This window comes from Lygodium microphyllum, chromosome 3 (assembly GCF_053477565.2).
Source record: "Lygodium microphyllum isolate KBCC chromosome 3, Lygodium_microphyllum_v1.1.10, whole genome shotgun sequence".
NCBI lineage: Eukaryota > Viridiplantae > Streptophyta > Polypodiopsida > Schizaeales > Lygodiaceae > Lygodium > Lygodium microphyllum.
In genome coordinates, this window is record NC_141137.1 from 99824252 (window position 1) to 99837529 (window position 13278).

At 38.2% G+C, this 13278-nt stretch overlaps 1 protein-coding gene across 5 annotated transcripts in view; it reads left to right on the forward strand.

The window, feature by feature from the left end:
- The first annotated feature begins 6311 nt into the window (after positions 1 to 6311).
- Positions 6312 to 13278, forward strand: part of LOC148038668 (DUF21 domain-containing protein At2g14520-like) — a 60189-nt gene continuing 53222 nt past the window's right edge. For 2 of the 5 annotated variants that reach the window (XR_015690132.1, XM_087674210.1), the window contains exons 1-4: positions 6320 to 7554; positions 7669 to 7745; positions 7829 to 7912; positions 8013 to 8126. Coding sequence is in view for 4 of the 5 variants with exons in the window: in XM_087674210.1 (XP_087530336.1) it covers positions 7383 to 7554; positions 7669 to 7745; positions 7829 to 7912; positions 8013 to 8126 (447 nt within the window). In the remaining variant the exon portion in view is untranslated. Of the gene's footprint in view, positions 7555 to 7668; positions 7746 to 7828; positions 7913 to 8012; positions 8127 to 13278 lie in introns of all 5 variants that reach the window. The other 3 variants (XM_087674226.1, XM_087674227.1, XM_087674217.1) reach the window with 3 other exon arrangements.

A 13278-nucleotide genomic window follows, 5' to 3' on the forward strand; every position in this document is an offset into this window, starting at 1 on the left:
CATTTTGGGCAATCTCTAGCATAGTGTCCAATTTTGCTACATAAATGAGACAAATTAGGAAATGAAGTGAATTTGACTTCAACAAAAATATCAACTCTAGCAAATAGGTTCAATCCATTAAGCAAATAATTTTTGTGATCTAATCACTAGCCTCTCTATCCATCCAATTAGGAAAAGCCAAAAAGAAGACTCACACTAAATAGTCATGAATGAGCACGTCATAAATAGAAAAGCTTGAGATCCATCAAAGCACAACAACTAAATCACCCTTATAGTTTGCATAATAACTAAGAATTCCATCTTAATTAACCAATGCAAGATAATAACTTTACCCTTATACTATTGTAGAATAAACTTAGCTTGATAATTTTGTAGAAACCATCTCTAAAACTCTTCCTTCCTAAGGGGTTTCTCCACTTCGAAAAAGTTAATGTTAGGCTACAAAAGTTTCTACATAACTTTGCCTTTGCTTAGAAATGAATAAATTTTCCTTTGCTTAGAAATGCAGAATGATGTAGAAGCTTTGAATATTCTCTTATCTTATGCACTTATAACCACCATTTCTCATTATGCATTAGTAGATCTTGCTTGAGTTGGAGCATATCAATATTACATCTTTAGAATCATGTAGAATATCAAGTTCCATTCCTGCACCTACCTTGATTGTTTTCCATTAGGGGATCCTCTATATGGACATCAAGAGGGTGCTTTAGGGCATTCGCAAAGGATTAATAACATGCTAAGTGATGAGATGAATCGTAAAGGTTGAAAACCATATGGTATTCTAACTTTTGGGAGTCACTACTTCAATCATGCCAACAATTACTTGTAAGTTTCACTAGTAAGCTAAATGATGAGAAATCACAAACTTTTTGTAGGTGATCTTGTCCTTTTCATACAAAATAATATAGCATTCTATGATTGGAATAAAGAGTTGGAGGTTTGATACCCAAATGTGTCATAAGGATGAAACTTGACCATTATGGCCATGATACACTATATTCTTATCACAATTCTTAGTGGCTTAAAATAATGTAGTTAGTTATTGATTAGAAAAGGGAAAGTCAACATGATTAACTAAGGAGAATATAGATGGCCATATCTTATGGAGAAAAAACATGTCTTCCAGTTATCTCCTTCTTTTATTTAGACAAGATTATAAGCACCACAAAGGCCAATCTTGGTAAATATTCTTAGTTACCTCATGTGTGAACACATATTGGTGTATGTGAAAGAGTTTGTCTAGCTATGAACATGTTCTTCACCCCATAGCATTAAATAAGGGTCAAAAGTGTGGGTGGACACTTCAACCTTTATTTAGGCCATATTGTTCTACTTTCATGAATCATTTTATTATCATTTTTTTTTGTTCTTCTTTGGTATATGTTGCAAGTTCTCTCTCTCTCTCTCTCTCTCTCTCTCTCTCTCTCTCTCTCTCTATCATTGCTCTTAAAAAAGGAACTAATTTTTGGGTAGCATTCTTTTCCAAAAGATCCATGTATGACTACATAGCCCTCTTCCACTTATGATAGTCATCCCTAGTCATAGCATTAGTATAGCAAGAAGACTCACCATAATTTGTGACTATGACATAGACTAGAGATGGAATATATCTAATTGGAGGTCCAAAGACCCTCATAGACCTATGTAAAACTAGCTCAAAAAGAGCCTATGGTTGTCCCACCAATCTATCTTGTAAAACATGAGGTTGTCCACCATCTTGCGGCACTCCCACCTCAATATTAGCAAGATGTCCAAGTCCTGCATCATCTAGAACAAGTCATAAAATCGGCTCATGTGTTAGCTACCTATACTCTTGAAATGCCACTCTATGGATCTCAACAATGTTGAGATTCTTATGCATCTTATCCTTATTAAAGATGTCATCATGGTTGCATACTTCGTTCTTCATTCAGGATCCCACAAGCAATAACCCATTTCAACTTACTCTCCATAGCTAGGAAAAATTCATTTCTTGGACTTGCGATCAAGCCTACTCCACTTTTCCCTAGGTGTATATGCATAAATGTCTCACTACCAAAAATACACAAGTGATTATAGCTAGTGCTAGACCATAACTCCTATAGTATCTTACCATCTAATGGCTTGCTAGGAGGCCTATTGATCAAATGCACTACTGTCTTTATAATTTCAACCCAAAATTCATTAATGAGACCAGCATTAAAGAGCATATTATGAACCATTTCTTAAATGGTCATAATCATATTCTCAGCCATACCATTTTGAGAAAAACTCTCACAAGCTTTTGACTTTATCTTGATACCATGGCTTGCACAAAAATTTGTAAAGGCATGTAAGGTGTACTCTATACCATTTTTAGTCCTCATGCATTTAAGCTTCTTACCCAATTGGTTCTCTACTAATGCTAAGAACTTTTGAAATATATCCAACACATTAGTCTTACTGAAAGGAGGGTAACCCCAAACCTTCATTGTGGCATCATTTATAATAGTGACAAAATACAATGTTTCTTCCAAAGAATCTATGGGCATTGACCTAAACAAATCACTATGAACCAAATTAGGACATTCTAATCTTCTACTCCCACCACCTTTCTTATGCGACATTTTTGTTTACTTTTCAAAGAGAAAATGCTCATAAAAACCAAGATAAGAGAAACTTAGGTAAGGAGAATAGTTCAAATGACACAAAGCTTTCATTCTATTGATGATTGTCATATACCCTGGATATTGGTGGCATAAATAAATAGATGGATATTTTGTGACAGCTACAACATTGTCTTTAATACTAGAAACATACAGAGGATATAAAGTACCTGATTTCTGCCCTTTTACCACAATACGAGATCCCTTGCAAATCTTCCACACATGATCACCAAAGATTGCACTATAACCACAATCATCAAGCTATCCTATATTGATAAAACTTTTGGCCAAGTATGGAACATGTCATACATTTTGCAAGACAAAAGAAGAACCATTTGGTAGTGGCAAGTGTACATCCCAATGCCAATAATGATGCATGCATAGTTATTTCTAAGACGGATGCATTCTCTCATTCCAACATCATAAATAAAGAAGATCATCTCTATGTGGAGTAACATGAAACGATGCTCGAGAATCCATAAGCTAGTTTTGAGAAATACCATTATTCGTGGTTATCAATAATGCATCACCAAAAGAGGATACAAACAAAACATCACCATCATCACTTCCACACTCATTAATCTTTGAACCTTTGCCTTACTTTTCTCTTTGCCATCATTCTCATTTTCTTATTTCCTTTTTGCTTGTTCTTCTAGTAGTCCTTTTTCATGTGTCTCTTATTGTTAGAGGAATAACATTCTACATTATTTTTGTTATGTGACTTATTTCTTAACTTGTCTCTCTCACGAGAGTTTCCTTAGCATTTGACATTCTTCTCACCATAAGTACACTTGATCTCTTGTAAGACCATATTAGCACTTGTAAGACCTCCTCCATGAGAAAATTGCTCTCAGCATTAGCACTTGTAAGACCACATGTAGGTCTAGAGTTACTAATGGAAGTCTTGAAAGCAAAAAATGTAATTAACAAAAACATGGCCTTCACTTAATCATGAAAGATAATCTTTTGGGCATCTTAACTCAATATTAACTTTGTATTTAGGATGACACTAGTTATAATATGCCTAAGTAAAATCCGAACAAAAGACTTGCACATCGATGGGTATGGAGTATGGACTAAGGGCCATGTTGCACTGGGGTGCAATGATGTTAGTGGGAATAAACTAGCCCCACTTGCACCTACTCACATGGAGAGATAGTGGGGGGAGCATAGTTTTAGCAAACCCTCCAAGTGCTTGTAACCCATACAGAAAATCCAGGTTTTGCAACACATTAGTGGGGGCAATGAATGGAAAATCCGACGATGATTAATGCAAACACTAAAAGCAATGGGATGAGGCCAACAAAAAGGATGCAATTGAATGCAAATGCTCACATATTCCTGCAACACCTTGTGTAACTAGAGGAAATTTTGCTCTCTTGCTATCTTCCTTTTACTCCTCCTAGAGCTTGTGTGACACACCTCTAATGGAAAGCAGGAGCTAAGTTTTCTTTTTTGTTTACAAGTTTTCTTTTTCAGTTAAAAATTCTATTCTTTATATTATTTAAGGTTTGTCCCAACCAACCACAAGGCTTTTAAGCCTATGTGACATAAGGAGAAGGAGTAACTTTGGTATTCAACAAATAAAGAGGGTTTTTTCTTGGTGAGTGGGAGTTATATTTATTTTCTACACACACACACACACACACACACACACACACACACACACACACACACACACACACACACACACACACACACACACACACACACACACACACACACACACACACACACACACACACACACACACACACACACACACACACACACACACACACACACACACACACACACACATCGAATACACGTACATACACACATTCTCTTAATTGAACATACACATTCTCTCTCTCTCTCTCTCTCTCATGAAGTTTTTAAACATTAAATATATAAAATGATATGATACTTTTATGGTCAAACATGTGCATGAAATGTGTATAAAAATATCAAGAAATGCACATACACTATAAAAAAGAGTTAAACTTTCTTTTTAATTCAACATATGGGATGGGATAATAATTTTAATGGTTGAACATGTTCATGCAACCTGTAAATACTCTAAAACCACACACAAATGCAGTGAGTATAAAAGCACACAAACAATATGCATACATACACATGTATGCGTGTACACACATGTGCATATATATGCATATATGCTCATACACATGGAAATATATATGAGTGAGAGAAAAAATAAAGAGAGAGCAAAGAAGAGAGAATGTATACACACTTATAAAACATGCACTTCCAAACACACACACACACACATGCACGCATGCACGCACGCACACACGCACACACACACACACATGCGATGCATACACATATGTTCACATATGTGCGTATGCACACATATGAGGTGAAGAAAGGTGAGATACATGAGGAAGAAAAAGAAAGGAAAGAAAATAAAAATGATGAGAGGGAGAGAGAGGTCACACATTTACTAAACCACACAAATAGACACACATAAATTAAACACACACACATATATATACATACGTGCATACACACAGACACAAAGAATACAAAAACAAGAAGAAGCAAAAAGAAAAAAATGTGTGTGTATCATGTATATAAACATTGATTATGTACTATTCATTAACTATTAAATGTTATTATGCAAGTAATACTTAACATATAATCAACATGTATATGTAGAGTTAATATTTATATTATGTACTAATACTTAATTATTATATATAAGTATTATTAATATTTATATAAATTAATTATAAGTTATATATATATATATATATATATATATATATATATATATATATATATATTATCAATATGTATATATCAAATTATATTTGATATAAATAATAAGAATGATATATATAATATAATTGCATGCTAATTTAATAATATATGTATAAATTATAGTTATTAATATATTAACATATTCATTAATACGTGAACTATTAATATATTAATTAGTTGTTAAGAAAATATGTATAATATATATGTATATAATTACACACACACATACACATTATATTTTAGATATAAATGTTAAAATATAACTATAATCTATAATATTAATTAATATGTTATTAATGTAACTAATTAATAATTATTGTATGTAATTATCTTTCATGTATTATTCATATTAATGATATAATGGTTTATTATTTAAAATAAATAATTATATATTAATAATTAATATATCAATTACTTGTTAATAAAATATGTATAATTGTATTTTAATTAAGGTGTTATACATGTATGATCATGTACATATGCGATTTATAATTAATTATGAGAGAGAGACAATGGGGAAGAAGAAGAAGAAGTTCTTATAAATATAGTTCATGGGTTGTCAAAATTATGTGATATTAGAGACTGAGTATGTGAGGATAATATACATGCCATGATATACTTAGTGTGAATAGAAATCATTGTTAAATGTGTTTGTCTGTGAAAAATATTCATAAGGGTTTTCTCCAAAGATACAGTCTAGGTTAATATTGGTTTTTCGCTCCCTGTATATCAGTGAGTGTTACATCCTCATATATTACATTTTCATAGATTCACCAATATTGTATTAGTCTAAATCACCAAAACTTTCCAAGTCCGAATTATATTTCTTATATCAACCTCTCATGAATCTTCTTGCCACATGAAACATGCTTTGAAACACCTAAGCGAAACGTCCGAAGAATCTAAGCACTCCGCGCCCTAACATAGAACCTAGGAGTCAGGTCTTATGCATGCAAACATGTTTCTAGAGGGGAGTATGCCACCTCCTGAGTCCTTACTGCCCCAGCTTGTAAAAACTACAACAAGTGTTCGCCATCCCACGACACACGACGCGTAGCGAATACAATGGAACGCATTTTCGGTGCAACCGAAGCACGTTTGAGAAGAATGCTGTTGGCAGGTACCAAGGCCGGCCTATCTCCTGCATGGCCATAGCTCTGAGCTTGTGTGCACGAAAAAGAACAAACTCAGTGCTCTCCTCTTGACGTGACACGAAGAAAGGCCTCGAACATTGGATTTCTTAATCCTAATCCCGCACCTGAGAGTTGTGTGCTTGTGGCAGCAAAGATTCGAAGAGCGAAGAAAGTGAGGCAAGAAAAGCCAGTTTTTTGGGCAACAGATGTCTGCTTTTATTTATGCCTTGCATGGCCTGGCTTGAATATTGCCTTTCCTCTATCACACATGGCGCCCCATAGTATTCGCTTTCACGTGCAGTGTGTGCTCAAGCTGAAATCATAGCCATTTCTTTCAGTATTAATCCGCGCTGTATTAATCAGAGGTTTTGTATTCCCTCTATCGTACACAGGCTATGGTATTCACCTTCAGGTACAGTATGTGCAGCCAAACACTCGAGCGGAAATCATAAGCATATATTTCTTGCCTTTTCTTGATCCCCCTCTTTCAGAGTTGAGATTCTATACCTTTCGCATGCAATCTCGAGGTCTATGCAAGAGTCTCAACCGAGTGGTCAATCTCTGCATTGGCCTATTAAAATGGAAGCCTCTGTTCCAGTTGTCCACACTCTCAGCAAAGTTCACTGGAGGAGAGAGGACTTCTCTTTGGCAACAACACCTTTCTGAAATGACAAGCTTCAGCCTCACAGTCCTGCCGTTTTCTTTCCGAACAAATGCCTCGCATGTGTGAATGTTTATGCGTGCCAAGTGTTAAGGCAAAACTGATCAGATTGGTGACTCCAAGACATTTGTGAAAGTTTCATATGCCCGTCAAGCGCTAAGGCAAATTTCACCAGATTAGCGACTCCAAGACATGGCTGAACATTGCTGTGGTACAACCTTCTGGCTATACCTAATCGTCATCGTCGGCCTGGTCCTTTTTGCTGGATTAATGTCAGGTCTGACCCTTGGATTGATGTCTTTGGGTCTTGTCGACTTGGAGGTATTAATGAAATCTGGCACACCTCAGGATCAGAAATATGCTGGTACGTCCTCACGTGGTGCACGTTAACTGCACACATGAACAAACTTTCTATTGGTCCAACGGTTTTCCATTCACTGGTACTTGTCACGTAGAACTAATTGTCTTTTATTGTCAGCCAAAATCCTCCCTGTCGTGAAGAATCAGCATTTACTGCTATGCACTCTACTGATCGGAAATGCACTCGCCATGGAGGTGTGCTACTCTTATTCCCTTCAGCAATGTTTAAGTATGTGCAGCAGCACTGGGCTAACACAAACAATTTCTGGTTTTTGCAGGCGCTACCAATATTTCTTGACGCATTGGTAACCGCGTGGGGTGCAATCCTGATTTCAGTTACCCTAATCCTCATGTTCGGCGAGGTTAGCGTTGTTGTAGAATCTCTTAAGAGTATTTCATTGTCTGATAAAGTTTCTGTCGCCATAAATATGTTGACAACTTGGAAGATCAGTTTTACACCAGATTCTCCCTCAAGCTGTATGCTCAAGGTATGGGCTGGCAGTTGGAGCGGCAATGATCCCTGTAGTTCGGATACTGATCGTCTTGTTTTTCCCAATCACATATCCCATAAGCAAGGTGAGGAAAATGTAGTTTTTGTTGCAATGCGACTTTTCATACAACAAGAAGAATTGTTGATTCTATATTTTGTGTACTTCTGTGATTTTGTGCTGTATAAATGTTGCAAAGTCCCGATATAGGTTTTCATTGAACTATGCTTCACAGATGCATTATTTCAATCGGAGGACCTAATTTCGTTGCTCTATGATGGGCTAAATGGCAAGTGTACTTTGTAGGTATCTGGTGCATTGGCATACAGGGATGGTTTAGGTGCAGCGGACTACTCAGTGTGCACTATGAGGATTCCTAGAACAAGACTTTGATCTTGTGAGTAAAAGGCAGTTATTAGAGGAGTTAATGGCCTAGTTGATGCAGATGCTCTAGAAGCAGCGTGAGCTCCAAGGAAAGTGGTATGAGAGAACAGTTATTTATGGAATATGACATAGTTATAGACATCCCTTCTTATCTTGGTCTGGTATTCTCCTCAGCTTCAATGTGACCCCTGTGACCCATGGTAGGTGTGTCTTGCTGATCGTTGGGGAGAGCCGTGGGATTGATAACGCATATCTGGTGCTAGCTGTCTTGAAAGAATAGTCAAGTGAGGCTGTTGCATCAAGAGCCTGCAGCCAGTGAGGTCAGCTGTAATATCCCCCCCCCCCCGGGCCCCTAAATAATTAAATTATTTCAAAATTTTTAATCCTCCCCCCTGTTGTCGCTGAACAGGTGGTGGGGGGAGGAAGTAGGAGTTGACGACGGCAGAGCTGGAGAAAATACCTTCTCTTCTCCCCTTTCCTTCCATTGCCATGGGGGGGCGGGGGGGGGGGTGACATGGGACCCTTCTCCTTACCTTATATCTGGGCGGCCAGTTTGGCCCGCCGCCATGCAGTCGACGTCCCTGGGGGAAAAGAGATAGTTGGGGGGGGGGGGGGGGGGGGGGGGGGGGGTGGCACACGTGTGCCCCTCCTCCCCATCGACATCATCGTCATCTTTATGTTCGGCATCGTCGCCATTGTCCCCATTATCTCCAGCTCTGCCGTCGTCAACTCCTACTTCCTCCCCCTGCCACTTGTTCGGCAACGACAAGGGGGGAGGATAATTTTTTTTTGAAATAATTTAATTATTTAGGAGAGGGGGTTCCTATGCTTAGAGGGGGTAGGGATATTACATCCTCTTCTCCTTAGAGAACTCGAGATGTCCTCATCTTGGAAGAAATTGGGGATTTCATTCTGGAACGTGTGGGGTAGGACCCATCACACATTCTTGTGGCACTTTGACCACTTATAAGCATGCGGACTTTTAAAACAACAACTTATGATATATCCGAGCCGGGCCAACTAACTTAAGTTTGGCTATCATTGTTTGATTGGCAGAAGTAGTTCCTGAAGCAGAGAAATAATCATTTATCGACTCAATCAATGTTTCCGCCTCCGTTATGACGTCTATCCCTTTTCCACCAAATTCGGGTGCTTTAATCTACTCAAGAAGGAAATTTCTCTCTTGCATGTCAGTATACGTGGGTGCAGAAGGTGCCTGACAATCAAGCCATACCACTTAGGTTATTCTGTTTAGGATATGTTTACGAACCATACATTAAGCAATCACATATCATTACAAAGTTTAGCTCTGATACCAACTGTAACGTGCCCGCCTCGGTTGTCTAGGCACGTTTTTATCATTCCATGGGAGTGTCGGGCGACGTCACTTAGATTCGTCTCTTGATGGACCACCAAAAACGTGCCTGGACAACCGATAGGTGGGCACGTTACATTAGCGTCAAGAAATTACATCAAAAGCATTAGGAGAACACAACATATGGAAATATCAACTTCACCAACTGAAGCACAATTATAGATTAGTTTTTGTAAAGCATCAAGAAAAATGAGAAAGGCCGAAAAGATGATGAATCAAAATGGGCATGGCCGCGTGCTGTCCACCAGGCCCAAGTTCTGCTACATGGAAGGTAAGATAATTCTGAGTGTTGAGATGGGAATTCATCGAAAAACCGAAAATATTTGCCAAAATCCATGTTGGAGAATTTGCATCTGTGTTGTGCAGTTCAATGATCAAATAGTGACCATAAATTAGAATGATTCCAAAGGAGATGATCATTGATGGATGCTTTCAGTTCAGCTTATGTTGGAAATATGTCTTTGCACTAGCCTCTAAGTGCATGATCTTGTGATGTTATCTCTCTCTCTCTCTCTCTCTCAACCTCTCTTGGGCTCACCACACTTGCAACATGGTATCATCACCAAGCTCTTGATCGTGCCATGGAGTATGCCTGCTTCAATTAATAGGAAATTTGGAAGTTTGAAGACAACATAAAAGCAACAAAAGTGCCATTGCCATTTGAAGATTGGAATAACTGCCTCAACTATAATGAGCATTGATACGGATTCCCTTGTCCTCTTTAGTCTACCCATCATTTTTGTAACCAGCCACATGGATATAAGTGGTCCATGCCTTAATCTTATTAGATTTGTGGCAATCATATTCATTTTCGCATAACCTTTTGGAGGTTGTATCTATAAACATGTAGTCTTATTGTATGATATATTTTTTGCCATTACGAGTAACTCACTTTTGAAGCTCGAGTTTTCTCTTATCTTCTTGTTAGTTTGAATTTCATGGCGAGTGAGTGCGAGGAAGAGGTGAGAGTGAGAGGTGAGAGTTCTCTCTTCCATTACTCTTCTGCATTTCCTCTTCTCTCTTCTTCATGGTCCTTGCGAACAAGTAGTAGGCATGGAGAATTCGGGGAGGATTGGGCGAAGGTGGAGAAGGGTATACAAGCGACATGAAAAGAAGCCATGGAGTGCTTTGTTTCTTGCTTATCCAATTCTTCAGCATCTTTAGATCATGCATGATGTGAGGTGAGGGACAAGCTTGTTTGAGGAGAGAGATTGGACATTTGTGATGATTAAGTCTTGATCCCATTATAGGTGGCTTGAGGCATACAATCTCACAAGGAATCCAAGATTTGAGCTCTATTCGATGGCTTAGCTTGTTTTAGGAGCGCGCTAAAAGAGGATACGGTAGAGGGGAGCAAGGTTCCAATGCAAGAGCGGAATCAAGCCGGGTTAAAAAAGCAGAATTAGTGCAAGGTGGGCTCGGCTCCATGCTAGAATCTCTCTTGTTTGTAGATAGATTAGAAGAAGGATTTTAGATGAATTTGAGGAGATTTAGTTTTTTGGATAAGAAAGCCTTTTTTCTCGTTCCCTTTTTTTTGATTCATTCCTTGATGCATTGAAATGGTAAAGTTTGCGTATGTTGGGCATTTTTGTGTGAAAGTCTCCTGATGTAATAGGTATTTTTGATGTGTTAACATTATGTTGGAAATTGCAGTTTAGCACAGAATTTGATTAAGAGTTTGTCCATTCCTTTTGCATAAAAGTGATATTTCGAACCATGCATAATTATCTTTTGATACATTTTTGTAAGTACATCCCATTTTCTTGATCAAATATCAATTCTGCATCAAAATTTGCGTGCACAAATCATAGATTCGGAGTGAAACTTTGCAACATGGTCGTAATTGCAGAATTATAGTTGCAGCATTGGGAATCGCAAAAAAGTCCCTGCAATTTTATTTTCATGTAATTTTTGGTCGTTTTTGGAATATGGCCATGTGAACATACTCAAAACAACGGACATGATTTTTTACAAATTAAAAAAATGCGTACCATTTCTGGCAAGTCATTAGATACCCTCACGAGTCACACACACCTCCCAATACAGCCTAGAATTTCCCACTCAATGCACTCAGATTCCATTATGTGTGCTCTAACGCTGCTTGGTAACAGACACTAATTATTATCTACTACTCATATTGTGAACTTGTACTTGCAGGTGCTAACTCATGGGTGCGAACACCAAACTTGGACTTGCAGTAGTATTTGGGATAAACATAAAAGCGGGATTGCAACATTTGAGTTGCAATTACACTTGTAGATTGTGTTGCTTGTTTGCAAGATTGGTGTCGCAATCATATTGCAATTGAGAGATCATCTATATGATTATGTAATCTCAATCATAGTATTGCCTTTTGTGTGATTTGCAAATCATTGTGGCAATTACACCAAGGAGAGCATAAATCGTAGCTGTGACTCTAGATCGTAGTCATGGAGTATTAGTACGGAATCACAATTGCGAGTTTGCAAATCACAATCGTAGTGCCCAAAGCTGCAATCGTAGCAAATAATCCTGTGAGTTGCCTATGGGACTGTCCCCAAGTTGAGGAGGTATGGACAAGAGCCCTCATGATGGTCTTTCAGAGCAAAATAGAGACCATTGTTGTGACTTGGGGGGTTGTGGCTTGGATCATAGATAGGGGCCCAGCATGTCGATGTGAGGATTTTTATGTGAGCTACTCCTTTCTCATCATTGGTCGGCATCTGAGTAGGATCCCTACTCCAAATTACTCGTAGGCATAGTGGACCCAAGAACACTATCATAGATAGGAGCTGATTGCTACTATTATTGCATGGTACATTTGAACTACTAGGTGCAACCACACTTTGGATCTCCACTATGTCTTCATTGTAGAGACCCTTTCTAGGATTTGGACAAAGATTGTTCATGCCACTTCAATCTTATGCAAGTTGAGAGATTTTCTGGTTGTTCATATGCATATAGGCTTTTGTACATACTTTGCCTTCTATATTCGGCATTCAGATTACTGCAGTCTTCAACATTCTACTCTCTCTTTCTCTCTCTGTTTCTTGTTCAATGTTTTCTTTTGGCTGAGTCATACACTTCTGCATTGCAAGACTCTAATATGGTATCAGAGCAGTGTTAAGGGGCTGATTGGTCATGGACAGACCTGAAGGGGAGATTTTGGCACGACATCAAGGCTGTGTTTTCGGTATTCGAGTGCGAGTGGGAGGGATGCACATCGAGACAAGGCTGGAATGAGCAGAGAAGCATGTGAAAGGAGGCTTGTTAGCTGTTTTTGTGTGAAGGAACAATTGTCAAAGGAGAAGAAAGGCTGCATTTTGGCCTTTCTGCATGCAGATTTGATTTTCAATTACCTCCAATGGTTATGACTATCAGGGGACAGGCAAAGGAAGCCTTAGCAGGTTGCCTTTTTGGAGTCAGAAGAGCTTACCCAGTTTTTGTGGTGCTATTCAATGGCAATGTCTTATGGAGCAGATTTGGAGATTCAGGCCATCAT